Source organism: Gasterosteus aculeatus, chromosome 4 (genome assembly GCF_964276395.1).
Source record: "Gasterosteus aculeatus chromosome 4, fGasAcu3.hap1.1, whole genome shotgun sequence".
Lineage (NCBI taxonomy): Eukaryota > Metazoa > Chordata > Actinopteri > Perciformes > Gasterosteidae > Gasterosteus > Gasterosteus aculeatus.
In genome coordinates, this window is record NC_135691.1 from 22395745 (window position 1) to 22416778 (window position 21034).

Below are 21034 nucleotides of genomic sequence, written 5' to 3' on the forward strand. Positions count from 1 at the left end.
GTGGGGCCCAAAGTCGTTGATCGGGGCGGCCTACTGGAGATGGACAACATTGGTTACATTCTGTGAAGCAAAGACATAGCTGATGGTCCACCCCCAGGACATTTTGGTTTAAGTAGATGTTATTTCATGCATTCTCGTGGATTTTTGGGTGGTATGCCTGAACTTATTCTGATTTATGTTCATCTGCTCATGACTTGTTGGGCCTTCTAGACTTGAGCTGAACATTCAACCAGAAAACTATTGCTGTGCCTCAATGACTGTCTATGTACCACAATATAGCCTAATTAATAGACCTGTGTTTAAGATTAGACCAATTTAGGTTGATTGACATTTTGATTACAATGGTATTCAACTAATTCTTAACTGAAACCTAACCTATATTGTTAATAATTGTATTCTTAAGAGCACTTAATGATTTATGTTCAGCAAAAAATGACACAAGTTTAGTTAGGGAAAAATATTTTTCATTATCAAACAAAAAAGTGCAACAAATAAAGTGCTTAAAGTGCTTAAACAGTAGCCTTTCAAAGCAAAACAATGGATACACATAATATAAATATACATAAATAAAATAACAAAAAATGAGGTATTAAGAAGGAGATCAGAAGCTGGTTAGTAATTTTTTAAGATTTGTGGGCAAGGTTGTACTGTCCTGTGGCCTTCTTGGAGGCCTTGATGACCGCTGAGGGGGGCTCCCATCTGAAGCAGGGCTCCAGGTCGGCCATCTTTATGGCCATGATGGAGGACAGGGTGCCATCCAGTGCCAGGCTATTTCTGGTTTTTGTTTTATTCAGTCCCACAACTGAAAACACCCTCTCAGCATCAGCATTTGAATGTGGCAACACCAGGACCAGCTTGGCGACGGCAGCAAGCCTCTGAAATTCTTTGGCTCCTGTCACCTATTGAAAATGAACCAAGAACAAAATGGAAAAGCATACCATATTTTGTTTTGATTAATACTGTAAGTATACTGTAACAAACTTCAGATACAACATGCATAGATTGCATCATGTATGACACAATATATGCATTCATCAATAAAAGCAACAGATGTAGTCAAGCCACACCTGCCAAAAAACAAATACAAAAAAAAATGTATACCTTATGTTTCCGGGTTGCCATTCCAGCCCAGAAGCTTTCCATATCCGTTTCTTCCTGAAGGGAGGTTGTTGGCATTGTCTGATAATTTAAAAACTCCTCACCCAGGTGGTCATGCTCCTCTGGCCCATGGTATGGGAGGAGATGGGGGAACCTATTTATGAAAGTAGAGTTACAGGTTGTTTAGTTATAGGTATATTGTCATTAACCAGCAGCATAAAAAGATAAATGCTATGTGAGCAGCCTTAATAAACAATGCTATGATGTTTTGAGCATGCAGTATACCAAGAGGTTAACAAGGTGCTCTCCTGCTGCTTGTTATGACAGCTGAGTTTACATTCACCACTCAAAATCACACGCACAAACACAACAAATAATTTCTTTCAAGATTTAAAGTTTAAGAGAGTGAGTACTTAATTGAACCACATGTCATTAACATACCTTAGTCTTTGCTCCTCCTGAGTTTCTCCCGCGGTTGTGTCTGTTTGAAAATCTTCTTCTGTTGCTAACTTCGGGACTCTTTGGGGTAAACAGGATGTCTATGCAGCGAATGGGTTTACAGATGCGCTCCTTAGCGCCATCTATTGTCGGGGAGTTTGAAAAGGAACGAACGCGCTTCGGCCCAAAATCAGATTTTTTTTTTGCCGTGAGAAATTGGTTGTGTGGCGTGAGTGCGTGTGAAAACATGCAAAAGCGTGTGTCACACGGCGAAACCGTGAGAGTTGGTAGGCCTGTGTCATGTTTGGTATCAGCAGGACGAATAGAGGTACACCACCAAGGGAACGGAATGAGAATCTAGGATTTATAGTTTACTCCAATAACACTGTATGAGGGCGGATTGGTCTTAAAACCGTAATACATTCAAATTATCTGTTTAAAATCCAGGCCTCAACTCTTTTTTACGTCCTGCATTTACCAACGTGAACTTCCACCAGATGGACTTGCATCACACAGCATGAGTCGACATGATTAAGAAAAAATGTGCGTATTATTCAAAATACGAGGTTATCTGCCATATGAAGGTCATGCGACTCAGGGCTGATCTGATATTTTGTATAATGTTGCGTTATTTCTTCAGACTCCCAATAAATGTGTTATTTATTTCTGTGCGAACACTCCCAGCGTACGCTTCGACTTCCGGGTTGGTCACGTGACGGCCGCCGTATGTAAACATGAACGAGACGCGGCTGTTTATAAACAACTCGTCTTTGCGCACCGCAATCATTTCTTCAGGAGACAAAAGGTCAGGATGGAGGTTGAACAAGCCCATCCATATTTTTGGGGGGACGTCGGTGAGTATGAAACGAAGACATTTACGGTCGGTTAGTTTTCCGGACTCCTGACAGCGGTTTGACGTCGGACGGCATGTGTGCTAGATGCCGACTGCTAACATGTTACACGGAGATCGCTGGCTTCACACGCTTCTTACGGTTTTATGAACAGTAAATAAATCTATCTAACTTTGACCAATAGCTCGATGCTCTTTACTTTTGTTACGCCCCAGTCTAGGGGTGCCTAAGGTGCAACATGAATAGGCCCCAATCTTCCCCGTCTCCCAAATAGCCACACACACTTTAAGTTTGTATAGGGGATATTTATTGAAAAAAAGCTCTAGGTTGAGAAAAACCCAGTATTTTGAGGCAAAGACAAACCACGGCTTCGCCGTTGCCCATCCCCAATATAACAAATAAACCAAAAAACGAACCTAGCTAGAAAATAAGACACTGACCTACCAAAACAAAGGAGAAAAATAATGACATCAGTCTTACCTACCTAACTACTTTAAAACAGGAGAAAACCAACTCAAAAGAAAAACAGAATACTTATTCAGCTTCACGGTATGCTACAAGTGGCTGGTTGGAAGAGGAGGAGGACGAGGGTTGTGCTCTGCTGCTGTTCTCCCCTGCTCTGGTCTGCTCTGCCTCGGAGGCCATCTTGGCTTCCATTATATGCCGGCTGCAGCCAATCACAGGACGGGTGGGAGACCGTCCACCAATCCGCGCCTGGTGGTGGCACATCCCTGTTTGAATAAAGAAACCAGAAAGACACCAAAAGAAACCCACAAACACTACACAGATGACCCCAGTCATAACACCCCCACACCCAAGAAGTAAACCTTCCCCTAAAAGGTTTACTTCCTATAAAGCTGAGCACCTGGATAAGGCGTCTGCGATTACGTTCTCCGTACCCTTTTTGTGGCGGATCTGCAGGTTAAAATCCTGCAGAAGGAGAGACCAGCGCATCAGCCGCTGGTTAGAGTTTTGCATGTGAGCCAGAAATACCAATGGGTTATGATCTGTGAATACCGAGACAGGCTGTGAACTAGACCCAAGGTAAACTTCGAAATATTGTAAGGCTAACAATAGCGAAAGAGCTTCCTTCTCAATGGTACTGTAATTAAGCTGGTGCTTATTAAACTTTTTTGAGAAGTAAGACACGGGGTGATCAATGGACTGACTGTCCTCCTGCAAGAGGACAGCCCCTGCGCCACACGCACTGGCGTCAACCTCTAACTTAAAGGGTCGCGTAAAACAGGGCGCTGCGAGAACTGGTGCATTGCACAGTAATGCCTTGGCCGACTCGAAGGCAGCTTGACAGGCGGGGGACCAAATAAACGATTTTAAAGGACTCACAAGTCCTGTGAGAGGAGCAACAACGTCCGAAAAGTTTCGACAAAAACCCCGATAATACCCACACATTCCAAGAAAACGGCGCAACGCTTTCTTGGACGGGGGGACCGGGAAATCAATAATCGCCTGCACTTTTTCAGCCAAAGGACGCACCTGCCCCTGACCTACCTGTTTACCTAAATAGGTAACAGTGGCCCTACCAAATTCACATTTTGCGAGGTTGAGGGTGAGTGAGGCCTCACGGAGACGACTGAAAATGAGGGACAATGTGTGGAGATGGTCGGCCCAGGTGGAGGAGTAAGCAACAACATCATCTAAGTAAGCTTCGCAATTTTCTACACCAGATAACACGATACGCATCAACCGTTGGAAAGTAGCGGGTGCATTACGCAGCCCGAATGGCATAACAGTGTACTGGAGGAAAGTATCGGGTGTGACAAAAGCTGAAATTTCTGAGGCCCGTGGCGTTAACGGTACTTGCCAGTAACCTTTTAACAGGTCCAGCTTTGTCACATATTTAGCGGAGCCTACACGATCTATGCAATCTTCCATTCTGGGGAGCGGAAATGAATCAGGTTTTGTGACTGAATTTACTTTTCGGTAATCGTTACAGAAACGAGGAGTGTGGTCGGGTTTCGGAACCAAGACACAGGGTGAGCTCCACGCACTGGTACTGGGAACAGCTAATCCATGCTCAACCAGATAGCTCACCTCCTCCTGCATCATAGCCCTTTTGGCCGGATTTACGCGATACGCATGTTGCTTAATGGGTTTGTGACCCTCCACGTCAATGTCATGGAACAGGACAGACGTTTGCCTAGGATGGTCAGAGAAAAGCAATAGGTTATTCTCTATCAAATCCCTAACATCTGCAAGAGCTGAGTCCGACAGATGGGCCAAAAAACCCTCCAAGTTACTCAGTACCTCTGAATTTCTCAAACGCGCGGCTGGCATCAAACCACTTTTCTCTGCCAACCCATCATCGGCTAGGTGGTACTGAGGAGGAGTAGCGGACACGGACATCACGGGTGCAGCAAGAGACAGCGGGGATTCACTCACTCTGGAAAAATAACGTTTCAACATGTTAATATGGCACACTCTAGATTTTCTTTTCCGATCTGGAGTTTGAACAACGTAGTCAGTGTCACTAATTTTCCTCTCCACCGTGTACGGACCCGAAAACCGAGCATGCAAACTGGATCCCGGCAACGGAAGAAGCACCAAAACCTTGTCACCTGGTTGGAAGACACGGAGGACAGACTTTTTGTCATAACGACTCTTCATTTTAGCTTGACTTTGTGACAAGTTGTCACGGGCTAACTGACACACATAATTGAGACGCTCACGAAAGGAACTGACATAATCTAGCAGCTTATGTTCAGTTTTTGGCGACTCTGCTAACCACTTTTCTTTAAGTAGCCGAAGGGGACCGCGGACAGTATGGCCAAAGACCAAATCACAAGGACTGAACCCCAAAGACTCCTGAGGAGTTTCACGCACGGCAAATAACAGGAGAGGGAGACCTTCATCCCACTCTCGGTTAGACTCAAGACAATATTTACGCAACATAGATTTTAGGGTTTGATGGAACCTCTCAAGTGCACCTTGAGACTCCGGGTGGTAAGGACTTGAAGTTACATGTTTAACTTTTAGCTCTCTCATTACCTGTGCGAACAATTTCGACATGAAATTTGTGCCCTGGTCACTCTGGATAGTTTTAGGCAAGCCAAACGTTGAAAAGAATTTAGTGAGAGCTTTCACGACTGGTTTTGCTCTGAGAGTGCGCAGGGGAATAGCTTCAGGATACCTCGTCGCGGCGCACATCACCGTTAGAATATACTGATGTCCAGATTTAGTTCTGGGTAACGGCCCCACACAATCTATCAACACTCGTTCAAACGGCTCACCAAGCACCGGGATCGGATGCAGAGGAGCCGGCGGAACAGGTTGGTTGGGCTTTCCCACAACTTGACATGTGTGACAGGTGCGGCAATACTTCGAAACGTCAGTTTTTAATCCAGGCCAAAAGAAATTGCGCAACACACGATGGTACGTCTTTTTAACACCCAGGTGGCCAGCTAAGCTGGAGTCATGTGCCAGACTCAAAATTTGCGCTCGGTAGTCAGTTGGCACAACCACTTGATTTACAGCGCACATCTCACTGGAGTCGGGACTCCACCGTCTCATCAGGACACCGTTGTCCAAAAAAAACCGAACTGGTTTGCCGTCTTCCTCGGCGGCTACAACAGAGGACAGACACGAAGTTAGAGACGGATCACTCATCTGGGCTTTAGTCAACATTTCTCGGGTCACATTTAAACTTAGGTCTGTGTCAGCAGGAAATAGATCAAACTCATTGATGCATTTTAATACATTTTCACACTCATCGGATGACACTGAACAGGAGGGCTCACCCTCAACTAGCGTAGCCATAAACGACTCAGACAAATCCACATTTTCACCCAATTTACGAGCCTGTGCACGCGTAATTGCGCACACAGGAAACAGATTTGGCACAGACACAGCAGAAGAGGCAAAGGGTGAACAGCAAGCAGACACCGACGAAATTGGGTCACTAACTACTTCGGGCAGAGGAAACACTTTTCCTCCGGCCAAATCGTTACCCAAAATAAACGAAACGCCACTAATCGGAAACTGTGGGAGCACGGCAACTTTCACCTGTCCAGACACAAGCGCTGAATGCAAGTGAATCATGTGCAGTGGGGCATGAAGTTCACTCATTTTGATTCCCCACACTAGCAAATCAGAAGAACACGACGTTTCGTTGGAGAGCGGCAGCACATTAGCCAGCATGAATGAATGATAGGCGGCTGTATCTCGAAGAATAGTTACTGGCACTTTTTCCGATTGCTCGCCAGTTAAAGAAACAAACCCGTGAGATACGAACGGCTTGAACCGAGGGTCAACCTCCGCGTATTTTTCTTCAGGTAACAGCTCAGTATGTTTTACCGGTGGTGACACGGTGTTTATGAAACCCACACCGGCAGGAGGTTTAGTACCTTTGTGTGGTCCTTTTTTCCTAAGAATCGGACAAACCGCGATCAAATGGCCTGGCTCATGGCAATAGAAACACTCACGGCCCTCACCCGCTGTTGGTGAGGTGCTTTTACGCATCATCTTTGGCGACCGAACTCTGCGCTCAGGCATTACTTGAGAAACGCGAGGCGCCGGCATAGAAAAAACGCTTTTATGAGTTAGAATGAACTCATCAGCCAGAACAGCCGCTTTCGTTACCGATGATTCTTTTTGTTCGTTCAAATAGACCACAATTCTTTCCGGCAAACACTTTTTGAATTCCTCGAGCAAAATGAGCTCTCTGATTTCCGCCATGTTTTTAACATTACACGCCTGGCACCATTTATCAAACAGAATGCTCTTGTCACGCACAAACTCAACATATGTCTGGTTAGCAGTTTTATCACTATTCCTAAATTTTTGTCTGTATGCTTCCGGGACCAGCTCGTAGGCCTGTAACACTGTCTTTTTCAGTATTTTATAGTCAAGACTATCCTCAATAGACAGACTGGCACAGACTTCTTGAGCTTTCCCCACTAATTTACACTGGAGGAGAAGGGACCAGAACTCTTTAGGCCAACTCAGGGCAGCAGCTATCCGCTCAAAAGCGCTAAAATATGAGTCAACCTCTGACTCGCGAAACGGAGGGACTAAAGCTATGTGCCTACTAATGTCAAAAGCCGGAGTAGAAATAGCACTGCGGTCAAGAGGAGACATCGGGGTGGAGACTACCGGGGCTCCCTTTTCCAGTTCGAGAGCCCTGATGCGCAGATGCATTGCTTGTACCTCTAGCTGTCTGTTTTTGGTCTCTACCTCCTTTATTTGGAGGGCTATGCGGAGATCCTCTGTGGTCATGTTACCCATGACAGGATCTATGACCGGCTCAAGTCCTACACCCGTAGCGAGCATGCCAGCAGCCCCTGCCGCTTTCACGTCTGCCATCGGTGCGTCACCCGCCGCGCCGCCCGCAACAGCAACATCAGTAGCTGGTTCAGGTATGATGCCCTGCTCCACCAACTCTGCACACAGCAACCGTTTGATCTCCCCCTTATTGGCACTGTAGGGCACCTGCACATTATAACAATTTGCCACCATCAAAAGGTCCTTTTTCTTACATTTTTCAATTTTAGCAAAAGATGGACCAGCCACAAACTCATCCAGTGAAAACTCCATAATTCCCCCCACACACCAAATCACTGCCAACCAGACAAAAAATCTTCCATAGAACACAGAAAACGAGGCGAGACAAGAAGACGGACGAGCCCCCAATTCATGTTACGCCCCAGTCTAGGGGTGCCTAAGGTGCAACATGAATAGGCCCCAATCTTCCCCGTCTCCCAAATAGCCACACACACTTTAAGTTTGTATAGGGGATATTTATTGAAAAAAAGCTCTAGGTTGAGAAAAACCCAGTATTTTGAGGCAAAGACAAACCACGGCTTCGCCGTTGCCCATCCCCAATATAACAAATAAACCAAAAAACGAACCTAGCTAGAAAATAAGACACTGACCTACCAAAACAAAGGAGAAAAATAATGACATCAGTCTTACCTACCTAACTACTTTAAAACAGGAGAAAACCAACTCAAAAGAAAAACAGAATACTTATTCAGCTTCACGGTATGCTACAAGTGGCTGGTTGGAAGAGGAGGAGGACGAGGGTTGTGCTCTGCTGCTGTTCTCCCCTGCTCTGGTCTGCTCTGCCTCGGAGGCCATCTTGGCTTCCATTATATGCCGGCTGCAGCCAATCACAGGACGGGTGGGAGACCGTCCACCAATCCGCGCCTGGTGGTGGCACATCCCTGTTTGAATAAAGAAACCAGAAAGACACCAAAAGAAACCCACAAACACTACACAGATGACCCCAGTCATAACAACTTTAAACAGGTCAATTATTCCACAGAGTGTGAAAGACGTTTATCAATTCACCGTTAATAAACAACCCCCCCCGCAGGCTTCTGGTCGGAGAGGACGGAGGTGCACAAGGCGGCGTCGCTCGGCCACGCTGCCCAGCTGGAGCTCCTCATCCGGAGCGGAGCGTCGGTCAACATCGTGGCTGTGGACTCCATCACGCCGCTGCACGAGGCCTGTCTGCGGGGACAGGCGCAGTGTGTCCGCCTGCTGCTGGACGCCGGAGCGCAGGTGAGCCGGGCCCTGATCCGCTGCGTCACGGGTGACCTTAAAAGACAACCGGCCTGAACCCCGCACCATCCTTCCCTTCTATTCATTAAAGATAGTGTAGCACTAAGGTCAGGTGTGTGAGTAAAGATTGATTTGCATAAAGACATATAAGCAGCTTTGCCAGAGGAATCCTTCCAATTGAGTGGACAAAGAGGTTGAAGTCCCTCGTATATGATCTTCTGTCCCGTAATGCATCTCAGGTGGATGCAAGGAACGTAGACGGGAGCACCCCGCTGTGCGAAGCCTGTTCGGCCGGCAGTCTGGAGTGCGTCCAGCTCTTGCTGGATCACGGCGCCATGGCCGACCCTGCCCTCACCTCCCGCACGGCCTCGCCCCTCCACGAGGCCTGCATGGGAGGTGAGGGCCTCGGCTCACGTCACACTCCTGTGACTTCTGTCTGATCAACTTGGGCCTCAAATTAATCCTCACAAAGAAAGTTAAACGGGGATACATGTCCTTTTCCAGGAAACTCTGACTGCGTGAGGCTGCTGATTGCCACGGGGGCTTCTCTGGAGGCGTACGACCTTTATTACGGGACCCCACTACATGTGGCTTGTGCCAACAAACACACGGACTGTGTGAAAGAACTGCTCAATGCAGGTGAGTTTTACTGGAAAGCCAGATGGGAAAATGTAGTACTTGTTACCTGCATGGTTTAGCCAACTAAGTAGAATCTTGGATTGATTTATTCCCTTCCAGACACTACGTACAGATGTTTTAGCATCTGGTGAAAATCTATGTGCAGTAGTAGTATTGAGCGTGAGAAATGTAACGTAATAACTTTCTTTATTTTCCAGAATGTCCTTGCTTACAAACAAATTTACATTATAGTCACATTATCATTCTTATGAAAATTTGGATTATTAGTCTAGAACATATTGCATATAAGAACAAAGACATACATGTTCAGTGGAATTTATCTTGGATAAAAGGACGTCTAACTGGTCGTTAATAAACCATAAAACCTAGATAATTCTACGCCTGTGTAAAGTTATTCACAATATACCAAGAGAATAACTGAAAATGGCTTTTTGACTTCTCTTCGTCAACAAACTTGACACCAGAACTTAAACTAAACTACTACTATTACATGATAGTAAACACAATCAAGCATATGTTCACTCTCGTATGCTTGATTGCTGCATGTCAAAGTTTGTCAAATCTCTTTTAAACAAACTCCTCTTCATTCACACAATGTCAATGGCAGGCACGTGCACAGACATTTTGGCGGGCAGGTGCTCAAACCAAAACAAAAGGGCACCCATCGGCAAAATTATTCAGGAAATTAAAAATATTAGTATCAAAATAAATTAAAGCTGCAAGCAGCGTTGGACGGGTCCTCGCTACTCCGCATGTGGGGGCACCGGCCGCACAGCTAGAAACGCAGCCAAGAACTCCTGTGGGCGTTTGACGAAGCGTCCGAGAGTCAGTTGTCGTTACCATAATGATCTACAACTCACGTGACTACTTCAGGTCAATTTCAGATGTTATTTATGAAGGAAGCGATCAATAGATACGTGATATTTCCACTTCAGGTTGATAGTGCACATTCCCAAAGTGTCACTCAGCGATACCAGGACATTCTGATGTACTATTCCAAAATTAAAGCCTCTCAAACTACCATAAATGAGCCAAAATATCAATCACAAGACTACATCTGGTCAATTTCAGATTAGATTTAAAAGAAAAAAAATAAAATTGTTTCACAGTATTTCCACTTCAGGCAGAGAGTACACATCCCCAAGGTGTCACTTGGTGATAACCAGGATATTCTGATGTACCATTTTACAAATTAAAGCCTCTGCAATATGGAAGTAAATCTGTGTCATCGAATTTTGAAAGAAAAGGGTGATTGAATTTCTAGCACTGAATATTTATGCATTGAAATCATGTATCTGAATGTTTTTCAACGTTAAAATATTCAAAAATTCAATGCAAAAAAATTCGAACCGCAACATCCGGGAACCCAGGGAAGAGCAATCGATTCTAGATCAAGATCGGGAGCGTGCGTCCCAATACAACTTCGGCTTGTCGACTATGATGACCGGATTTCAGCCATGTCCATTAATAATGGGGCTTCGTTGAGGGTTTTAACTTTAACTTCATGCCATCAGTGTGGTTTGTGTCTGTAAGATTCAGTAATAGACAGCTGATGCTGGGATGCTTCGACGAGCTATTAGGAGTGATTGGCGGAGTTTTGAAACCAGGAACGCGCCTGTAGAGCGCATAGGAGCCGCTGCAGCGTAGTGGGGGGGGCTGCGGCTTTAGCGGAGCGTGTGCAGACGCATAACCCCGACAGTACGTGCAGGTTATGCTGTTTACATGCACGATCATTGCATGTCTAACGGTGATGGGGTTTGATATATATATATATATATATATATATATATATATATATATATATATATCAATGTATTCTAGTCCGCCTTGTCCTGGTCTTCTCCTTTGAAGGCGCTAAGGTGAATGCCGCCAGGCTACACGACACTCCGCTGCACCACGCTGCCAAGACCATGCAGGTTGAGATGGTGGAGACGCTGGTGGAGTTCGGGGCCAACGTCTATGCCAGGGACCAGCACAACAAGAGACCTGTGGAGTACACCACGCCAGGCTCTCCCTCTGCCACCTGCCTGACCTTTTATGAGAGTAGGTTGTGCCATAAAGTACGGGCATCACGGAACACAAACACTGTTTACAAGGTTGGTTTGATTGAGTTGTGTAACTGTACCACAGCGTAGTATCGACGCAGCACCAGCAGATGGCGAGCCAGGATCGCTGTTCACTTCCAGGTCAAAGTGTCAGAGAGATGCTCATATGTCAAGTGTTGTTTAGGCAGTGCAGTGACTGCTAAGGAGATGGTGATGAACACCTCTTTATTCCACTGGCAGCCTTTTATTAAATACAATACATGAAGAGGACAGTAGAAAAATACAACATTCATATTAAAGATGAATTCAATTACGTTATCCGCCAGATACATTTATTTAGAATTTTTGCGCAGAATACTATTTTATATCCCCCTTTCCCCCCTTCTGTAGGCAACCCCATGAGCCTGCAGCAGCTCAGCAGGTTGGCATTGAGGACCGAGCTGGGCACCAGAGCGCTGAAGGTCATAGGTCAACTGAACATACCAAAGCTCATCATCAACTATCTCTGCTATTAGTGAGTGAAGGGGGAGTCGGGTCAATGTTTCCCAGCTCCTCTCTTCTGTTTTTCATCCACTGCTTCTTAACCACGCCAACGATTTGGATTATAAAGTCAGCATGAGGAATTTGTAAGTGGTTATGAAACAGTTTCCATTCAAGTGCACCAGGGAATGAAAATAGAAATCCTAACCGTCTCCTCAAGAAGAAGCATCTTGAGGGAAAAGCTGCACTCTGGTTGCTCCCTCTGGTTTCTCTCATCGTCACTGGCTCAGGTTGATATGCATAAGCATGCTGTCAGAAGATCATTTTCTACTGTGTTTTTAGTTTAAAGTTCCTGCCAGTGGAGTGTTTAATTTTAATTAGGGATAGTCTGGATGTTTAGAGCGTTTTCTGTTGTGTGAGGAACATCTTCATGCTCGTTATTACCATCATGGATTATTACTACAGTTTTGGGAGGACCAGCACGGGGGGAGCGAAGCGATGTGCTAGTGTGGGTGTACTTTAGACCCCTAAGACAGAGTTCTTTCTTTCTTTTTCTACACTGGTTTTGAGGCAGCGTCTCATACTGCCACACTTCTAAACATAAATTGCTACTTTAAAAGTCTTAAGTGTCATTTTGAGTTTGCCATTCGAATGGAGAAGAGTTTACATTTGAGTTGGACTAGAGAAGAAGTGTCAGAGCTCACTGAGAGGAAGTAGATGGACAACGTGGTTATTAGGAATTAACATCCACGTCCAGCAAAAGGTTGCTGGATTGACTCCTCTGGATTTGCTGAGGAAATGCCCGCGCGTCGCTGAAACCGCCGACATCCCGTAAATGCGGGAATTTGGAGTAGCGGCCAAAGTAGGAAACGGCGTACGCGCTGAGGGACCAGAAGGCCTTGTCCTTTCAAAAATGTACTCTCCAGTGTTGGTGTCACAGCAGGCCTCGACGTGACTCTCTCCAGATGCTGCTTGGCTCCGTCTGGGATTCCTAGGATTCACCCCCCCGCCTCAGCGGCGGCCTTTGTCTCTCCCAGCGATCCTCGCTGCTCTATATATAGCTGCTGTCTGTTGCTCCATTGGAGCTGCTCATCGAGACGACTCACAGAGCTCACGGGGGGTGTGGGTATTTTTAGGAGGAGGTGCAGGAAGTTGTTCCACTAAGTGCTTTGGATTGCTTAACCGGCTCTCTGCTGAGGGGACATGGCCTGTTTTGGAAGTTTAAGAACTTACCCAGTTTAGGAATATGTCACCTGCGTTTTAACTGTCCATCCGACGGATGGCGTCAAATAGTTCACCCTCGGCCGTCCCCCAAACCTTTTGTCCAGTGTAGGCATGCAGGAGATGTCCACTAAACTAAGATGAGAAATGGGCCTTCTCCCAAAATAGGAATGTTAAACTTCAGCTTTAGAGGCCGAGGGGTTGGTTTGTCGGCGAGGTGCGTTGTCTCGGTTTAACTCTTCTTAAAGTAAATAAAGTCAGGTTTAATCTTCTCCAATGTTCAAACCATGCTGATTTATTTAAAAAAACTGAGGAATGCCCCCAAAGATGTGTCATCAATATTTATCTTATTGTTGTGAATATGTTTATTTACTGAATAAATTGATCTGTCTTCGTGCTTTTGCATGACTGGCTTTCATACGAGCACCGTTGGCTGGACTGTCCTCACACTGCCGTTTGTCCGTCTTCTACCTTGTTCTTTCACGAGCTTTAAAAGGGAGATGTGAGGATTTTCAAACTTCTCTCCACCATCACTTGTTACTGATGGTCTTTCTGGGTCGAGGGTTCTTCTCTCAGAGGTGTCTACACCTGCCACCAACTGTCCAAGGTCCAAGGTCCAGGTCCAAGACATAAAGTCACTCCAAGGGAGGGAACAAGGCTACTTAAGTTAACCTCACTGAGACTTTAAGTTGGACAAAAGAGCAACAACGAAAAATCACTCGAACAAGGTGAAAACTATGATCACGAGACTAGACTAACTATGGCCACGGGTCTTGGACATTGGCTGGTACGACGACGTGAGACGACACTTTGGCACAAGACGTCGGGAGATGCAGGCTTTATGAACACAGAAGGAACCGGTGGACACAATCAGGAATCAGGGAGGACAATCAGACTGGTGACACGTCAGGAAGGGAAAGGAACCTGAAACGAGAGGAGAGTTAATCTTCAAAATAAACAGGAAGTCACGAAAACAAACGTGGAGACAGGACAAAGACGCAACTAGACATACAGGTGTGACACCAACACTACATACTGTGGCCATTTCTAATATTTTCCTAAACCTCGCAAAGGGAGTATTAAAAAACATGAATCATAGAAGAATGCTCTGACCATGCTACATGCCAGCTAATAGCTAGCATAAAGAACTTCACCACCATTCAGTACTGAAAGTAGAGACTTAATTTAGTGAGGAAAAAAGCTAAAACACACCACAAGCTTAATTTGGACTGATCCCAGAAACCTTGAAGCTACCTCATGAAGAGAATGAGTTCATCGCCCGTGAACACCCATATTCACCCACTGAGTGGAACAAAAGAAACGCTTCTCTGTTCATGTGCCTGTCACTGTCAATTGTGGTGGAAATAAAGGCTTAATGAGTAGTAATAAATGAACATGAAAGATGTTGTACTCTCACTATTAATTGGATTAGTTTGCACCGGATTTCAGGTGCTTTAAAGTACATTTTTATTTGACATGTAAACTTGTGTTTCCAACAAAAAACCCAGTTGCACTAGTTTACCACCAGGTCGCACCATTTACAAAGAAGTCATTCGCAACAACTGTATTAGTGACCCCCCCCCCCCACCTCCAGTCGGCATGCGTTCAGGCCCAGAGGGCACCAAGGAAACTCGTCCTGTTACCGTGGTCCCTCTGCTGTAACTAATTAACCCGCTCTCTGTCTTGTGACCTGTTGGCAGTAAGAGAGGTGAGGAGGAAAACAATTGGGGGGGCAGATAAGCGGGCAGGAACTGGGGGGCTTTTGTTTGAAAATCAGATAAACAAGGGCGCTGGATGCTTTGATGGTCCAGTGCCACCCTGCCCCACCAGACACCGCATCCTGGAAATCAGCTCCCTGAAATGAGCTGCAGATGTGAGATGAGAATCTGTTCATTTTGAGGCACATAAACCACAAATCGCCCCCAAAAATCACCTCGGATCAAACAGACCTTTTTTTAAAAAAAAAATGCATAGCGGTCATTCGCTGCTATGCATTTTTAAAAAGGATTTCCGTTAATGATAATCATGTTTGGATGTGTGAGACCCTGAGTGGAGGAACAGTGTAGTACACCTCTACTTAAATATAGTATATTTTATATGCAATATGACAATTGTGGAGTCCATAACTGATCAGGAGCTCAGCCATGTCTGCTGGGAATGTTTAGAGCTGGTTATGTGTTGTTGGAACAGTTACCCAAATCTCAGTTTAATATCTCTTCCAAAACCGGTTGGGGTATTTTCCAAACCCCCATTTAAACCAGACGCAACTTCACCTTGTCAGTTTCCATCCAGCCTTCATGCAGCATTGCGGGTGGCTGGAGATCATCCTAGTTGACATCGGGCGAGAGACGGGTTTCACCCTGATTTGGTTGCAGAACTGACACAGAGACAAACAACCTTTCACACTTACATTCACACACCTTTGGGCAATTTAGAGCCACCAATCTCCCTGATCCCCATAGCTTGTCTTTGGACTGTGGGAGGAAGCCGGAGTACCCGGAGAGAACCCACGCAGACACGGGGAGAACATGCAGACTCCACACAGAAAGGCCGCTGGGTAAAGTACAAGCCAGGACGTTTTCGCTGTGAGGCGACAGTGATGACCACCACACCACCGTGACACCCTGCATTGTCAGTTTATCTCTCTTCAACATCTCTCTCCACACCAAGGGGCCACAAACAATGGCTGAAATATGCACCTAGGGACAAAAACCAACTCCTGTAACAGACTTGAATGAGAAGGCTCTACTTTATTTTAACTCTTCACATTCAAAGATGCAGCATCAAAGTCAATTCTGGCTTTCTGTTGTGTGTTTCCGGACACTTTTTTCCACATCATGTCTGAACCTGTGGCCTCTGCTGTGACCTGCAGGATGAGCTCAGCCTTACTACGGCCTCCCTGTCTAATCAGCACTTTGAAGAAGGACTACCCTCTGGGATCCCATCGATGAGACACAGCAGCTGTCCAGTTGATCCCAAACCACGTGAAAAGAAATAAAGATGACGCACTCAGGGAGTTTTCTTTCGGTTTTGGACGTTTGAATTAAGATTTTACACAAAGTCGAAAGATCAAATAAATGTTTCATTTCAGAACTTGATTGAACATCTGTGTATTTCTGCCATCTTTAGCCCCACAGTGTGTTAACTGGGTTAAGTAAGAAGTCTGATAATCCTATGGGACACTGACCTCTTGCAGCATGTCGGATTCTGATAAAATCGATCTTTAGATAAGATAAACCCAGAAAACGCACTTCTTGAATAAGAACGGGGGAAAAAAAAATACAGATTCAGACGATGCATCCTCTTATCGTATCATTTCTCCGTTGGACTCGCTAGATTAAAGACTCCTTTCTGCACTCAATTGTTCTCAGCCAGTTTAGACTCTGGTCTCCACCCTCTAGTCTGCTCCCACACTTACAGTAAACCAGACTTGCTTTGGTCTGAGAAAATTAAGTGTGTGTGTGTCTGGACGACAACGCCCAAGGTTACACACACCCACCCACACACACACACACACACACACACACACACACACACACACACACACACACACACATACACACACACACACACACACACACAGGCGAAGGGGGGCTTCAAAAGCAGCCATCTGGTTGTATTTTGGGAAGGGAGTCCCCCTGACCGAGAGTCGCCCGATCTCCAGTGCAAATGAAGTGAGCAGAGTTTCCTTCCCAGATGCTTTTCCCTCTCTGTCCCCGCCGCTCAGCTGCTGAGACGCGCGCCTGCTCAGCAGAAGCCAGCGGGTCGGCCTGCTCTGTTTCCCCAAAGAGGTTCCAGAAGGCCTGGAATGCCACTAAGACTGTCCGTCTCCCAGCTGTTCTGAGCCATACGGTTTCTCACCCTTTCTTACTATTATTATTATTGTACGGGGAGAGCAAAAGGCCAAAGCTCTGCTGCTTGGGCCGTAGTATTGAGCAGAGCACTTCATGTGAGGCCAACTCTCATTTTAGTTGAAGGTGGTTTTCATCCAGTAGAAGCTACTAATGACTGGGCCTTTACAGCTCAGATAATGATCACCTCACTTGTAGTTAACCCCCCTCAAACAAATCATTAATACCAACATGATCCGCTCAACCAAGCATCTCCCCGACCCGCCACAGTAAGAGAGTAGTAGAAACAATATTCAAAATATGTAGGAATGTAGGAAGGACAATGAGCCAACATACAAATGCAGTGACAAACCTTGAGGAAACATTTGAAGGGAACATAGTCTTCTAGGCTGTCACTGTCGTTGCTTCATACACATTTGACAGTAACCAAACGTTCCCCCTCAGGTATTCACCAAAGGTGGAAATTTACGCCTTTAGCATTCAGTACATCTGAGTAATCAGCGGCATCCGAACGGACTGCATTACTGCAGCTCCCTATTGTAGTCCATCACAAACTAATATTCATGTTGCAGCTCAAGGTGAGGCAGGTGAGTTATATACCCAACCTGACATGCAGTCATAAACTCTATGCAATGAAAAAGACAAATGGTTGATAGTCGAAACCCCCAATTATGTAATTTTGATGTACCGTGACCGCATGCTACCTGTAAGTAGACCTAATGACCTACTCTAGGCTAAGGCCGCAGACACAAATGAACAATACAAGAAAGCCATCATTAAGACCAAATGTCACAATCCAGATGCTTTCAGTTGAACTGACCTTAAATCGGATGCTAATTCACCTAGTTTTATCGGAACAAAGCTGTATGATTTTATAGAATTGAACCGTCAATGTGTAGGCGAGGTTACATTTTTGCAAAGACCATTAATTACTGAGTTAACTAGTTCATGATCTATACTTTACTGATTGCACTTTAACTTCCCCCAATAAGCATTAGTTAATAACTTGTCTAATCTAACCATTTCTAAATCAAACCTCTGGATCAAGAGTAGGTTTCCTAAGAAGAGGTTTGATTACAAATACTTTGAAGGACTGGGGTATGTCTTTTCAACAAAGACGGGTTCATAATGTCCAGTAAAGATGTGCTGATTAGAGGTCAAAGTACTTTAACCAGCCTAGTCAGGACGGGGTCTATGAGACAGGGCTTAAACCTAGAAATTGGTAAATCTATTGGTAAAGGTCGATAGGAGAAAACATGTACTCTCAAATCTCAAATCCAATCATGATTCACCAAATTCCCCATTTTTACACAGTGTCCAAATGTGTACACAACTCATGGTCTATAACAGCACTTAAGGCCAGCATTGTACTCTGACTCCTTCCCCTAAACAACAACCCTCAAGTACAGAATGTGCGGCAGGTAGGTCCGTGTTTTCAGACTGCTCCTCCTGTGCTGACAGTCATTTACTAGGCCACCATCCACTCTGGCATCCTTGGATTGTAACAGAGACCTACTGTGATGTCACATTGCTCTCCATAACAGGTGAGAAGTATGTTAATAGTCAGAGCAGTGGGGAGAAGGAGGGGAAGTGGTGAGATTGTAAAAATGCCCCGACTGATGCACAGCATGTTCATGAATGTACGATAAACCTCTTTATTGCTGGAGAACTTGCTTTTGATTGGTTAACTGTTTGCTGAGACAGAAATGTAATGTCAGTAAATGTAATAGTTCATTGTTTAAACCAGTGCTCAGTATTTATTGAACATTGTGTAACAGTAAAAACTAAACATGTCAATGATGCAGTTTCTTTATAATGACCAGAGATTTTGGCAAATAGAGGCTGGGTTACGTAACTTATTGGCACGAACTGCAAGGCACTTCTCGCTCAACGTCATATTCGAATGTTTGGTTCTGCAGAGGGTAGAGTCAAGGTCAAAGTCATCCATTTAATTGTCCCCTCCGAGCTGCAACACAGTCTCACTCCCAACTTCAGACACTCTAGTATGGGTCGGTCTTATTCTTTTAAACGGGACCTGAAAGCGGCTTCCTGGGTGAAGGTCCTGTGTTACCATCTGCAACCCCTCTCACCCGCCCCAAGCAGCCTAATCGATGGGCTTACTTTGACGAGAGTGGAGAGGACGGTGTTCCTCACACAGGCGCTTTAGCCTGCCTCTGCTCATTGCTGTCAGACAGCATGAGGCACTGACCTAGTAGCCGAATTTGATGGGTTGGGAGGGAGAACCCAGTAAACATGAATAGCTATTTGTTCCTGAGATTCCTATCTAGATAACGCAGCAATTATTGTTATTATGCTGAGTTAATGAATCCTGGAGCTGATCTGATTCACTTCACAGAGAATTTAAACAAGATAAGTTGAGGCTGCTTATTTAGCACCAGGATGGACCCAACCAGCTTGTTCTTTGTGTGAATCTATTGTCATGGATACTGTTACTAATATTCAAGCAGAATAAGCTGACTGTCAACCCTCCGGTCCCATGTGCTGTTGAACCTGACAGAAAACATTAGCTGGCTGTCACTGTGTCGCAGCTACAAACCTGAGCGGATGTTTACACCTCAGTGTGTCCACTGTCTTGTATCCATCTCCATGCTGAGGTGATTTGAATGAGCATGAGTTCAGAACATTGCCACGCAATGACAGTGAAAAACAGATTGACGGTTGATTTAACGAAGCATTTAGTTCCTTTTTTTCCCCACAACTATAAATAACTTCAGCTCTTTAAACTGTAATAACAGTTTACAGGAAGATGAGACTGGCCTGCATACATGGTGGCGCCTGTGAGACACTGAAGACAGAACAGTTTACACCCGTGGCGTCCCTGCTCTGCTTTCATCCCTCACGTGCCTCAACCTCTTTTTTATTTTGCCGACGGTGCTTAATTTGCTGTCTCATGCGTTTATCTGCTGGTGATGAGGTGTTAGACGTGGAAACCGGGTGATCAACATTCCTGAAGGCACCAAGGCTCAAAACTCTCCCTGCTTGCCTTCTACGATAGGAGTGCAGCTCACAGATATCCAGGTCCAGAGTTATTGTTATCCTGACTCGCGTTCGCATTTGTTAGTTGCAGAACGGATACATTCATCTGCCCGTTCATCAAAAACACCCGTTCGCTGAACATGCTCTTTTTGCTCTGTAGATCCTGCATGTCCTAATTCGGTATTTGCAGACCGTGTGCAGCATCCTGACAACAATGTGACACAAAAGACCTTTGACACCGACCTGCCCCCCCAACCCCCGGCCTCTCTATATTAAAACTCAGAGGTGGGAAAAATTCTGATTATCTCACAGTTTACACAGCGTTTTTTCTTTCTTTCCCCTCCATATCTGCACTGTCCAACTTTTTCTAATCTGTCTGTATCTCAGAAAGTACCCCGGCTGCAGAAACCAATTTAGTCTGTTGAAAATACTGTTTTTCCACAGGAACTACCATCGGCACACTTTCCAGGCTTGTTGTGAAAACTGGAAAATGGGTGAAGGATAAGAGGGCAGGGAAGGGACTGGTTCCTGGAAACTGTCCACCACCCGATACTAACCCACTTCTCCTCCGAGGTGTGTGTGAGGGGGGTAAAGGTGAAAGGGCACCAGGTTAGCTGTGTAAAGTGGTGGCAGTGAGAGGGTAGAGTAGAGCTGGTGGGGGGCTATCTGCCCAATAAACAGCTGGTAAACTGTCTGTTTGGATAGACACGTAGCGGCTGGACTGGAGGTTATGTGCACAGCAACCGGGTGTTCATTTCATCAACTGGTATCACAAAACATGACTTATGTTGATCAGTCCTATATAGCCTCCTATCCTATATAATCATCCGCACTACAGTGTAGTTAGCTGTCCAGATGTCAATGCTGGACGTTTGCAACAAATACACAAAAAAAT

At 45.3% G+C, this 21034-nt stretch overlaps 2 protein-coding genes across 2 annotated transcripts; one reads left to right on the forward strand and one right to left on the reverse strand.

Annotated features, from left to right (window-relative positions):
* Positions 1–445: 445 nt before the first annotated feature.
* LOC144406185 (uncharacterized) lies at positions 446–1617 on the reverse strand. Its single transcript, XM_078101115.1, has 3 exons — positions 1540–1617; positions 1102–1252; positions 446–899 (listed from the first exon to the last, which is right to left on the reverse strand). Exons 2-3 carry the CDS (start codon positions 1174–1176, stop codon positions 624–626), a joined length of 351 nt encoding a protein of 116 aa, XP_077957241.1. The 5' UTR covers positions 1177–1252; positions 1540–1617; the 3' UTR covers positions 446–623.
* Positions 1618–2232: 615 nt separating this feature from the next.
* Positions 2233–13688, forward strand: LOC120817096 (ankyrin repeat and SOCS box protein 13). The gene is made up of 6 exons (XM_078101114.1): positions 2233–2390; positions 8719–8906; positions 9146–9302; positions 9411–9545; positions 11397–11588; positions 11981–13688. The coding sequence occupies exons 1-6, from the start codon at positions 2348–2350 to the stop codon at positions 12103–12105; spliced, it is 840 nt and encodes a 279-aa protein (XP_077957240.1). The 5' UTR covers positions 2233–2347; the 3' UTR covers positions 12106–13688.
* Positions 13689–21034: the final 7346 nt, after the last annotated feature.

Coding starts and splice junctions, on each gene's coding strand:
- LOC144406185 (XM_078101115.1), bottom strand. CDS start 1,176: ATGCCAACAACCTCCCTTCAGGAAGAAACGGATATGGAAAGCTTCTGG. Junction 900..1,101: donor TGGCAACCCGGAAACATAAG/GTATACATTTTT, acceptor CATTTTCAATAG/GTGACAGGAGCCAAAGAATT.
- LOC120817096 (XM_078101114.1), top strand. CDS start 2,348: ATGGAGGTTGAACAAGCCCATCCATATTTTTGGGGGGACGTCG. Junction 8,907..9,145: donor TGCTGGACGCCGGAGCGCAG/GTGAGCCGGGCC, acceptor AATGCATCTCAG/GTGGATGCAAGGAACGTAGA. Junction 9,303..9,410: donor CCACGAGGCCTGCATGGGAG/GTGAGGGCCTCG, acceptor GTCCTTTTCCAG/GAAACTCTGACTGCGTGAGG.